This window comes from Haliaeetus albicilla, chromosome 6 (assembly GCF_947461875.1).
Source record: "Haliaeetus albicilla chromosome 6, bHalAlb1.1, whole genome shotgun sequence".
Taxonomy (NCBI): Eukaryota; Metazoa; Chordata; class Aves; order Accipitriformes; family Accipitridae; genus Haliaeetus; species Haliaeetus albicilla.
In genome coordinates, this window is record NC_091488.1 from 35,574,555 (window position 1) to 35,587,166 (window position 12,612).

Genomic DNA, 12,612 nt, shown 5'->3' on the forward strand with positions numbered 1-12,612 from the left:
GGGAGGGGACACAGCCAGGACAGCTGACCCAAACTGGCCAAAGGGGTATTCCAGACCATGTGATATCATGCCCAGTATATAAACTGGAGGGAGTTGGCCAGGGTGGGTGGATTGCTGCTTGGGAACTAACTGGGCATTGGTTGGTGAGCAATTGCACTGTGCATCACTTGTTTTGTATATTCCAATCCTTTTATTATTATTATCATTATTATTTTCTTCATTTCTGTTCTACTGAACCACTTTATCTCAACCCACAAGTTTTACTTTTTTTTTTCCCCAATTCTCTTCCCCATCCCATGACAGGGGGGAAGTGAGCGAGCGGCTGCATGATGCTTAGTTGCTGGCTGGGGTTAAACCACAACACCAGGGCGTCCTCTAAACTCACAGCTGTCCCCTCCACTGCTGTCACAGAGGGGGAAACCAGGCAGAGGCTGAGGACACCCACCTGCCCCACACGCCCCACGGACTCGGGGCTCGCAGCCTTTCCTCTGTCCCTGGTTAGCGGGGTCCAGTACCACCTGCATGCAACCAGCAGGAATACAAACTGCGGAGCGCTGGGAAAAGTCACTCACTCCACTGAAGTCCTCAGGCCCTGCCACTGACTTCACAAGGCACATTAGCAACTGAAAACAAATTCTGAAAAAAAATTTCTTGCTTTTATCCTTCCCTGCCCCCTCAACATTTGCTGTCTCCCAAGAAGCAGATGAAAACTACTTGTACATAAAACCACCTTGCTGCTTAGCTTTCCAGTGTGTTGCTTTTTACAGCGGCATAATGCACATATTAAAAACCATATACAGCAGTCCCAGCTAATGTCACAGTATCACATTTGTGTTGTAAATGACCTTACGTTCTGACTCGGGTGTGCTTTACAGGTTTCATTGTGTCGTGGATTTGCATTTAGCAACTTAACACTCAAGACTTTTAAAAAAAAAAATCTTTTCTATGCCTGCACAGCAAGCTTTGAACACTTTAGTCTTACAGAAAAGCTTTTATCTGATGCTCCTGTAGCCATCTTCAAGCATCTGGTAACTTGATCTGGGCCAAATTATTCCAGGGTTAACAGAACCCAAGTCCAAGCTGAATGATTTAAGCCTGCAGAGTGGGGCAGCTGATGCCATTAGCTGGACAGGCTGGGTTTTGGGTTTTTGTTGTGGGTTGGTTGGGGGTTTTTTTTGTTTGTTTGTTTGTTTTTTCTCTTTAAATTAAAGCAGGGGGTCAATTTTGAACTTAATCACAATTCTTGAGCAACTATACGTTACGTGCTTATCCTGGCGAGGAGCAGATGGAGTCAAACAGAAATATAAACCACCCTACGCTCAAACTTAGCGGCAGAGAAAGGGAAAGCCGGGGGCTGGCAGGTGGGGGGGCTTTTCTCTCCCTCTTTCTCCACCCGGGTCCCACACTGCTGGCTGCCCCTTCCCCGGCTCCCCCTCTGGGGAGGGCAGGCATCCTCCCCGTCCCCGTCCTCGTCCCCGTCCCCGTCCCCGTCCCCGATCGGGCAGTTCACGCCGCGGCCGCGCTGCCCCCGGCCGCGTCCCCGCGGGGCGCCCGCCGGCCGCGGTGCTGCGGCGCCACCTGCTGGTCAGCGGCGGGAGCGCGGCGGCGGTGCCCGCCGGGGTTTCCCCCGCTCGGGGTCGGCGGTGGGGGGGTGGTGTTTGAGGAACCCCCCCCGGGAATCGCCACCACTGCTGGTCCAGATTTGTGGAAGCAGCAAGGAGCGTCCTTCGGGGATGGGTGGGTCAGGGAGCGGGACAGAGCTCGGTAGCTCCCTTAGCGGGTGGCGGTGGAAATCCCGCCAAGCCTGAGCACTTCTCAAGGCGACCCGCGAAGCCTCACGCAGCGGCAGAGGGAAGATCTCTGACCTGAAGCAGCCGTGGGGATTAAAGTATCCCAGAGGATAAAATAACCCCTCTCTGGCAGATATGCTACAGTCATCCTTGGCGAATGACAAGGAAGAAAGTCCTGGCTCTGCACATCCCTTGCAATATGGCTATCCAGTTGGTTTTTCCTTTTTTTTTTTCCTTCTGATCTCTTTTTTTTGAGAACAAAAAAGCTGCCTTGTTTTGCAGCAACTGATAGCATGACAAATGTTAAACTACTTTGCTTCTACAGACAAGCAATGCTCAAATTAATATCGAGCCTTCCCCACATGAAAAGTCTGAATAGTTTTGTAAGAAGGAAAATGTTTTCTGTTCAGCTCAGATATTCTCTTAGTGATGGATTTAGAACTGCTTGTGCTATAAGGTAAATAATACAATAAAATACTTTTTAAAAACGTCTGTCAGATCATTCTTTCCAGTAAGTCAAGTCATTCATTCATCTAAAGTCCAGGGAAATGCAGGGCTCTGAACCTTGATGCTCATCGACCGGTGTTTAGCAGTAAATGAAGCAAATCCCATTCTTAAATCAGAATACCAATTTTAAGCTTGACCTGATTGAATTTTAGTTGATTTGCATTAATTACAGAAAAGCCATTGTGGTAACAATACATTTTCAAACAAGCTTGGAGGGACAGTTTCTTGGCTGGCTGAAGGTAATGGAAGACCACACCGCTGCCAAAAGCAGTGCTGCTGCTGCTGCTGCAGCTCTTGTGCCTTGCATTAGTGATCACACAGCTGCTGACCTGGCTGAGAACCGTGCAGCAGGCTGAGCTGATCCCCCCCTTGGCACGCTCATTTAATCAGTAGTGTCGATGCAAGGAAATATGCAGCCTGGGCAGGATGGTGGTAAGACTGGACTGTCCCATCCATGGGCTTAAGCCACCTGGGAAACTACCCCGGAGGTTTTGAAAAATGTGAAGATAGCAAATGCCAGAAGCTCATTAAGACCAAAGGAGAATAAAATGATTATATTCCTTTTTTTCGTCATGTGTACCATCAGTATAATTTCAGAAAAGCAGACCTGAGAGTAATCATTGTTTCAAAGGCACAGCACTTCCAAAAGGACTGGCATTTTCCACTGTCTTTAGGGTCCTTATTCACTTCAGTCCTTAAGTCTCTGGTCCACAGGTGGCTTGTATATGAGCCCAAAGTTGACTTTTTCTTGTGACTTCACCAATGGCAACCGAGTCTTCTTCGTGAACACTCCCAGCAGGTCTGCACTGCGCCCTTTCATCTCACCAACGCCTCCCCGCAATCCTGTGCTGCAGCCCTGTGACGACAGATGTGGGCTATTTTCTTTCCGTGTAAGGTGCTGACTACTTTTTGTTTGGTTTCACAGGGACAGGAAATTATATATTGGGTCATAGTAGTCAATATTTGTATAGTAAAAATAGTAATTGTAAGAATGGCTCATGTAGGTATCAAAAAGCTTGTGTTAAGCCAATGTTTCCAGTGTAATCGTGGTGTCCATATGGCAGAGCTGTGGTCTCCATACACTTAGTAAAACAAAAAGCTTCAACGCTCTTCAGGCGGGCTGGCGGAGTGATGTGTTAATCTGTTCCCATTAACAAGACAGCAAATTCCCAGTTGATCATCCAATTCAAATTAAGCACATGTAATCTCATGGTGACACTCACAGTGGTGTTAACGTGATGCATACATAGAGATAGACGGGATAAAGTAAGCGTCCTCAGGAGTGCGCAGCTTCCAACATTAATGTCATTTAGGCACTCTGAATTTTAATATGGGTCATTAACACCAAACTCCTGTAATCACTGTTTTAAAGACAGAGCCTTTTAACTGTGTCAGTCTTCTGAGCACTACACCAGGGGCGTAGGGGACGTTACAGGTTTTCCAGTTCATGGCAGGATGGGGGAGTCCCATCAGACTCCACCATGGAGGTGTACTTTATCGGAGGTGGTGGTGGCTTGAAAGATGGAGGTCTGTTCATACTGAAATAGAAGAGAAAAAATCTGCTGTCACACAAAAGCCGTATAAAAAACTGTTACAAAACGTTCGCAGGAGGAGGTAGATAGAGGCTAAGTCATTATAAGAGCACCTGACATTTGCTCTTACGTGCTGCAACTTCCCTGTTTCTGTTCTACAGCTCCAGTGCACCTCCTGGTATTCATTTGGCTTTCTGGGCTCCCACCTCACAATTTTACTTTATTAGCACTTTAAAAGAACAGATCTTGGTCCTGGTGAACCATTCAAAACCCATGCAGTGATCTTTTGCTCACACTGCTCTGTGAAGGTATATTTAAAGACTCATAACTTTTTTTGGTGTCTATTTATAGGCCAAGATAAAGAAAGGTCCCATCCCAAATCAGTGAAAAAAATCAATCCCATTTTTACCTTCGATATACAGGATTTGCAGTCATGTCTCAAAAGGGTTTTCTAGAACAGTGAATGATTCATTATCACCATGATTTTTCAAACATTTTAGCAATGTTAGTAAGATTAAAAATAATTGGCTCTTAGATACTGCTTTCATCAGTAGATCTCCGAGTGTTTTAGTAGGGAATTAAACTTTGGTAATAATTACAAACTCAGTGCTTATTTGACTGGGATTAAGTTTCAGGTAGCCTACTTTCACATATATTATTCACAACTCAAATAAAGTTGCCCTAGAAGTACAATTTCATTAAAACGTGTCCGCAAGTAACCATGCAAAATGAGAGAGCAAAAGCAGCTGGCAGGGAGGCTAATAGAAGTGGGGGGCTCTGGGGAAAAAAATTGACTTGTATTCTTCCCTCACACCCCAAAGCCGCACCACAGCTCTTTTTTTAAAGTTTATTTTATAGATAACCCACAGAACAGATGAAAGGACTGAGAACACTCCACATTTCATACTGCTGTATGAAAAAAAAAAAAAAGGCATTAGCAATCCATGTACTTAAAGGCCTTGTGCACTGTGGGTAGTCTCAAATGAAAATGTGTAAATCCAAACAGCTAAGTTTGAGTTTGTGCTGTCCTCCGTGCCACCCCTCCCGCCCCTGCGTTCCCCTCCCTAGTACTTACATCTCTTTCTGGTACTGACACCATTTCCTGATGCCTAAAGCTATTAGAAAACTGCAGAAGAGGAGCAGGACGGCTACCACTGTTGGCCAAGGGAAGCGACTGTCTTTCGCGTTCCTCACACCACCTGGAAGGGACATAGGAGATAGAGCTCAGCCGAATGCCCTCAGAGAAGAGGGAAATCTGGGCTTGCTGCCTGTGGCTCGCCGCTCCCCCCTCCAGGCACAGCGCTGGTGACTACCCAGCCCCAAATCAACACCGGACGGCCAGGTTCCCAGGCTGAGGATCCCAAACTCTGAGCATTGCAGCTCTGATTTATGGACTTAACCCACTTTTGTTCTGACTAGGTTTGCGGGCTGATTTCAGCCACCCCTCGGTTCACATGACGGGATTATTCAGGCACAGCTGGGCAAGCGTTTCATCTGAAAACCATTGGTTTTCTCTGTTCCCCCGTAAGCTTCTCTGAGAAGAGGAAGCATCTTGTGATGCAGCTGGGCACAGCTGCCTGCCCCTGCCCTCCTTCCCACCGGCTTATTTTTCATGCCACCGACACCAAATCCTGCCAAAACATCTGGCCAGGGGTGCAGCCGCCTCTTGGGGTGGGCTCTCGTTGGCGGCGCAGCATCGCAGCCTCAGCCCGGCTGCCTCTCCCCACCATGGTGCGGGGATCCCCCCAGTGCCCCCTTCTGCGCAGCCACCCTTGGGGGTGCTGGCAGCTGAAAGAGGTGCCCTCGGGGTCCCGGCTGTGGGGAGGAAGGAGAGGAAGAGCACGGTCCTCCTCCAGCTGCCGCGGAGGGTTCAGCAGTGGGCTGGGTGCCAGAGATGGCTGGAGCACAAGAGTCACTGGGCGATACCGCCTCGGTGTCACCTCCCGTTGTGCTGGTGTCGCAACCCTTTGCGAGGTTGGTCCTACCGGTACGTCACCCAGCCGGGGTCTTACCCACGGTGGCAGCCAGCGCCGCGGCCGGGCACCAAGTCCACCATGTTGCATGAGCCGTGAGTGGCCCCCGGGGCACAGGAGTGTGACCGGCCAAATTTTGCTGCTGGAAGAAAACATGCACCGGGGTGTTGCTTGTGGATGCAGGGAGAAGGCAAGAATGCCAAAAGCCTGCGACAACCCGTGGTGTGGGGACACAGCAGCCGTGACTCCTGTTTTCATCTCTTTTCCCTTTTTTTTAACTTCCCTGGTCAAATGTACATGGTGCTCCGGGTTTCATACCTCTCTGCTTTTCTTGCTTACTGCAACAGCACACTGAAAGAAGAGGATTTGTAGGATAATGTCTCACCAGTACTATTGAGCAGACTGCTGGTAGTAAAGAAATCTTTCCCTCTGGTAACTGAAATTGGCTGGTCTGTGACACTGAAGGACAGGTTACCTAAAAAGATATGGGCACATAACATTTTTCGTAACTTATTTGGTTTTTTTTTTAATGAAGGTTGTGGTTTGAAGCCACTGTTATTCACCCTGCTGAAGACTGGAAATCAAATTCCAGAATCAGGGTGTCGAAATTCACTTGGCAAGGCACCTACATTTTTGGCCTGCAAGCCAGTGTTAGACAAAAAATGTGCTTTTATCAAAATAAAGACTATTAGAAGACAGACAGACAGACTATTAGAAAACACCTATTAAGATGTTGCAGCAAGCCAGCATTGAGCTGCACAGCAGTCTGGAAGAATGATAAGCTTTTTACCTCTTTGATGGTAACGAAAAAGCTAAAGATATTAAGTGGCTTAGCAGCAACACAAAGGATCTGCCTCTGCTGTGACGGAGTGAAACCTCAGTCTCCTCTGTCAAGTACCGTGCCTGAACCACAAAAATCATCTTTCATCTGTTTGTAGACAGATATTTTCCCTTTCCTAATACAGCTAAGCTACCTATGTTTAAGATCAGAACTGCCTAAGGATACATTCCTGTTTTTTCTAGCCACCTCCATGTTCGTGTCTTCCGAAATAATAGCTAAAATATGCGACTAGACAATGGCACAGCGTTTACAGAGCTGCCACGGCACTTACGATACACCAGAGTTGTATTCTCAGAGGAGCGCGTGGCATTCCTGAGGCTTTGCAGGGATTTGGTGGTGGAATCGTTCAAATCTGTACAAAAAGAAATAATATCCTTCAATTATCTTACAAGCCTGTACGTGACTCCTCCATTAGGCTCAACTGCGGCTATTTTATATCCTTCATTTTTCTCTGATGCAAACAACAAACGAAATAACAGAGATACCTGAAAGTCTCTAGTATAATTGCTGATTTATAAATCCAAGAAAAAAAATCCACTGTTTGAATGATGTAAATGAGTAACCAGACAGAGCCAGGAAAATCTCTTTCTTAAGAGATGCCGGTTCTGACTGAAATTGAGCACTCAAGTATATATATATATATCTATCTATCTATATCTGGATGTATGTATGTATGCATGCATTAAAAAGCCCTACCAAAATCAGTCCAATTTTACGGCACTCTAAAAATTTACAGAGAGTTTTGGACATTAATTCAATTAGTTCTTCTTTTCTAGTTGTTTATTAGGTTTTTAATTTTATGGGGATAAGCATGGTAGATCTGGCATTTTAAAAAGTTATATATTAAAAAAAAGGTATACACTCAGAGACCCCGCAGCGCTGTGCTTTACACAGCATGCTGCCGAGCACTACTTATTATTATTTACGTAATGGCTTGTGTTGGAGCCTCCAAGCATTGAACCGATAATGGTAATCCCTGTTGTACAAGCCCGGTGGCCCTGGGAGGGCACAGGGACACACACTGGTATGCCTCAGTGGGTACACCGGTGCCCGTGTACTCTGAAATTGCCCTCAATTACAGCTGTGGGACTGAAGACCCTTCGAGGCCGTGCCTCAGCTGGTGGTCAGGCAGGCACGGCTGTAGGGAAGCCGACAAGTGGTGCAACGCACGGTACCTCCTGCAACTAGTAGTAGAATTCAGCATGCTTTTAGCAAAATTTTTTTTTTTAGCAAAAAAACCCATCAAGCTGTGCAAGAGCGGGATTGTGAAGCATTAGAAGTTGTCACAAGGTTTCGGTCTAAATGCGTGGTTGGGGGTTATATGTGAGTAAATAAGCACCAGAGTGCTGCCAAAAATATATCCAGAAAATGGAAAGCGGCTGCTATGTTTGTGCTTCAGCCAAAAGATGACTGCCATACAAATGCAAAAGTGCATTGACAGGTCCTGCCTGTTCTGGAAGCACAAAGATAAACCAAGATGTTAAAAAAGAAAGTCACTTCTGGCTTTCTGCTGCTACCACCCCTAGGTTTTTTTTTAATTGATTTATTGATCTTTAATGAGGCTGCCTTTCAATGTTCTATTAGCCAGCCTTTATTGCCCCACATTATCTTATTATTTCATTGCTGCTCTGTGCTTTTATATAGCTTCTCCAGTAATTTATTTCATCTATAAACTAACCTCAGTACTCACTACATTTGCCTAGCAACTCTCTCAATTTTAATATTATTAAATTAAATATGCCTAATAAAACCAGGATACTCAAATGTTTTTTTGTTCCTCTTTCGCTGCTGCAAATCCTTGATGGCTTGGAAGACTCAAGCCTTTATCTTCTAACTCAGTGCAACTCAACAGGAGAATTCTTCGGTGAAGTATTGAAAAGCTGGTACAGATTACACCACCTGACTTTTGGCCTCTGCTCAGACACAACTCTTCCATGTTTAGTAGTAGTTTTGCATGGCAGTGTGATGACTATCAACTAGCAGCTGAAAATAAGCACCGCAGAGCTAATGTTCTTGGCAAAGGCGTCACAAACTGAGGACCACGTAGAGCTGAGTACCTGCTGCTGCGCTTTTTGCCAGACACTCCAGATCGCTGCAGATTTGCAACCCAACACTTGCTAAGTTGGTGCCACATTTGCACCTTGCAACACCCAAAATGGGCTTCATAATTCCCCTGTTGCAGTCCTACGAAGCAAAGGAAACGCATCATCTACTCACGAGCGGTTGTCAAACTCTCACTGAATGCTGTGGGGCTGGTATAGCTTTTCACCTCTGCAGTAGAAATCAGCGCTCCTGCTGAAAAACACACAAGCTTGTGAAAATTGCTGTAGAGGACCATATCGCTCATTTTTCATTTTTCCCTCTTTCTTCCCAGTTTCCTCACTAACGAGGTCAAACAGTTGTAACCTACTACTTGAGGTGCTGGCTTCCCTCAGACAAGCACGACACAGCTCTGTGTCTGGTTTGAAAGTCTGTCACAAGCGAGAAACTCAAGAGGAGTTTGGTGAGATGGATGAATAATCTTTGAGAAAACACATGGGGCATTTAAGCATGCATTTTTGAATTTCAGCTGAGTTTCAGCTGAAGCTCAGTAGTTCCAAGTGCACTGGCTTGTTTCGACCTGAAGCCAGTAGGGTGATGAACAAACACACATAAATCAGCATTTAGACAGGGTTTCACCAGCTCCAATGAGACAAAACTGTTTTCCCAACTAGCAAAGAGAAGTTTTGAAGAAGTTAGTGTACAGGAGTCACACCTGCATTGCCTGGTGCCAAATGCCAACTTATTTAACATTTTCCTTTAATCTTTTTTTGAAGTGCTAAGTATTCTAGCACTTAACTAGCTATTTATCTGATATTCAAACACAGGCAGATGGTAGCTAGCAAGTAGACCTCTATTTTCCCAAGAGGACTATTTCACATCTACTAAAAAGAGTCCGTCTTTCCTAACACCTGCCTCACTTTTTGAAAAGTATCATTGAGCTATCTGAACAAATCTGAGAAGGTGAAATGTAGCTGTAACCCAGCACTCAAAGCCTGAGCATCTCTGGGCTCAGAGATGGAGCTATCGTGGAAGCTAAGCAAAGACTAGGCTGCGGTTTTAACAGCCTTGCTTCTGTCTCTCCTCCTCCTTCTCCTGCCTATATCTGTGCAATCTTCCCTTATATCAATTCCCACCTGTCTCTTGGATTTTCATTAAAAACTTGCAAAATAACAGGAACTGAACCAAAGCCCTTTTTACAATGGCAGACTTGGCATCCTGACTCGGCTGCAGCCCAAAGGGTCTGCTCAAAAAGCTGGTGGTGGCACCAGCGTGGGAACCAGCAGTGAGCCAGAGAGGAGCAGCACTAATCCACGGGTGGCACACCATGACTGCCACACGTCGAGGGCATCGGTTAAAAAGCAGTTGTTTCCTGGGCTATTTACAGAAGATAAATGGCTCAACTCCAGCTTACACTATGGCTTTGATCTCGTACCTCCTCAACCAGTGAAGGTGTATGATCCAGCGAGGAGAATCCTCTCTGTTCACATTGTATATTTGTCATGAAATTGTTGAGACAGAAGGGATTTCAGTCCACTTGGACAAGCACTTCGCTGCCCCGCTGTCAGCCAGGCTCGGCAAGCGTCTCTACTTTGCGGAAGGGGAAGGCAGCAGGAGAAGCAGCGAACTTTAATTTCAGTGCCACTGCAATCTGTGTTCTTGCCCTGGCATACCTTGATCTAGCCTCTTCATGCCCCAGGGCCTTACTCTGAGTGATTCAGCTTCCAAAAACACTCTGCTAGGGCAGGATGAAGCCTTGTGTTCAGCATCTGCCTCCAGTATTAACCCCCACACTGTCCATCGCATTTCTCCTGCATCTCTGGGTAAATACCGCTATAGGCTAATGTAGGTTACTTTAAGTGAAGGTTGCAGGATTGAATTACACAGCTTAAGGAGGACGTTCAATGCCCCACAGGTTCGTGAAATCAATAAAATCTGTTGCAATCCATCTGTTTTGTTTGGGAGAACAAGGCTGCCACAAATACCAAGGGCCAAATCCACTCTTGCCGGCTGCTGCCTCAGGGGTGGATGATTTCTGAGCCAAAGCTTTGGTGCTGCTGCGGAGGGGAAGATGGCGTTTGACAACGACTTGCCACATTGCCTCTTCCTCGTGCTGTTCTGCTGCCGAAATGGGAGCGTGTGCCGTGCGCCCTGCTGACTGCTGCCGAAAACCAGCCGGTCCTGCAGGGATCAACAGCTGGGCTTCAAAATGGAAAGAGACTTTCAAGAAAAAAGTGTTCGCGGACAGGCTGCGCTGTAAGAAAACGCACTTTGCTGGGACTGGCGGGCATCAACCCTTTATTTTGGGGTCAGAAGGTTCACAGCTTCACCTGCTCTCAATTCAGGCTGCTGCCATGCTGTCGAGTGCATGCCAGCCTCCGGTGCACGTACCTCTCCCTGGGGAGGCGAGGTTAAGCCCTTCCAAGTGAGGTACCCTGCCCTCCACTGGCCTCCATGTCACCAGCCCAGAGAAGAAATCATCAAGTTGAGTCATCTGCTGTAAATATTTTGTTTATCGGGGCTTTGTATTGGTACTCTGGTGCTCTAATGTTTGGGTTGCACTTTTTCTAGCTCTAATATCATTCTATTTTTGTATGATATTTAATTAAAGAGATACAAAGAATAAGTATTGTAAAAATATATACTCGATGTCTGTTCACTTGCTGAAATTAATGCATGCATCCTAAATGGAGCATTAAATAAGATAAAATCAAGACAGCATTTTCTTATATATTTATTTTTGATCTGTGGACTTCCTAGTGTGTAATGCGCTAGGAAAAGGGCTTCGGTGGACATTAAATTGTTTGCTACAAAAAAAGCAAGGTGGTTATTGTGTTTACGTATCTTTCTCCTATGTTCTTGAAGGAACAGAGAAAATGCTTTGGCTGAATTGTTTACCTTGTGTTGTGGAAGCAGGAGCCAAGCTTGCTTGACTTGTGAAATCCGGAGAGGCCAAAGATGTCGACTGGTGCTCTAAAGACAAACAGATTACACGGTATCACATTTAGTTGATAGGGTCTTTTAAAAATAACATTAATAAATCATTAAAAAACCTGGATCAAAAAGCTTGCAGCAGCTGTTATGTAAATGCAGACTCTGCAGCAGCAATCCCGCTGTTGGAGTTCAGGTTAAATGCTCAAAACACATCCCACAAATTCAAGGGGCACTCAGAGACGGCTGCCGTTATTAACGCTGACCCTTTCCTGCGGGTTAGCTGTGTGCGTTATTTATTTATGTTTTTATACACAGGGTTCAGTTTAACTGCAGTGGGGTGGATTATGCACTCGATGGGGGTGCTCCCCCAACTAGCCAGGGACTTGCCAGAAATGGTCCTGACAACGTGCGGCAGCTGTATGAGCCCAGGGGATCACCTGCTCTTGCGGGTTTTCCTCTCAATTGCTGAAGATAGTTTTATACAGTTATCCGTACGCATGCTCTGGTAAAGCGGTGTTATATATCTTATGTCATTAATGAATGGGAAGGATGCGCTACTATTGGAAAAGTGGTGGGTTTAACTTTTCTATCACATGCACCTCTCTATCATAGTAGGACAAATTTATCCCTAGTTGTATAGGGGTTTTTATTCCATTTTATAAAAAGGCAGAAATATAATATGTGATATTCAGCATGCCATTTTACATGCTGCCCTAACATGACAGTTTTAGCGGGATTTATGTCAGATCTCTTCTTGGGCAACTTCATAGCTCACAAATTGCCACCCAGCAGCACACAGGTACCGTCAGTAGCAGAACACGCTGACCTTTCCCTGACACGACTCTGGCTCTGTGTACATGACATTTAAGCAACGGTCAAGCAGAGATCCTACATATATTGACTGAGTAATAAAGAAGTCTTTTTTTTTTTTCCCCTTACCTGAGGTAGCCACAACAGCTGATGGAAGTGCTGAATTTCCAAGGTCTATAACAAAT

The 12,612-nt window shown here is 45.8% G+C and overlaps 1 protein-coding gene across 1 annotated transcript in view; it reads right to left on the reverse strand.

The window, feature by feature from the left end:
- Positions 1-2,033: 2,033 nt before the first annotated feature.
- CD96 (CD96 molecule) overlaps positions 2,034-12,612 on the reverse strand; it is a 29,531-nt gene continuing 18,952 nt past the window's right edge. The window contains exons 9-15 of the mRNA XM_069785540.1: positions 12,557-12,601; positions 11,582-11,656; positions 8,861-8,938; positions 6,915-6,995; positions 6,188-6,277; positions 4,905-5,028; positions 2,034-3,835 (exon numbers count right to left, since the gene is read on the reverse strand). Coding sequence (XP_069641641.1) covers positions 3,727-3,835; positions 4,905-5,028; positions 6,188-6,277; positions 6,915-6,995; positions 8,861-8,938; positions 11,582-11,656; positions 12,557-12,601 — 602 coding nt within the window. The 3' untranslated portion in view covers positions 2,034-3,726. The remainder of the gene's footprint in view (positions 3,836-4,904; positions 5,029-6,187; positions 6,278-6,914; positions 6,996-8,860; positions 8,939-11,581; positions 11,657-12,556; positions 12,602-12,612) is intronic.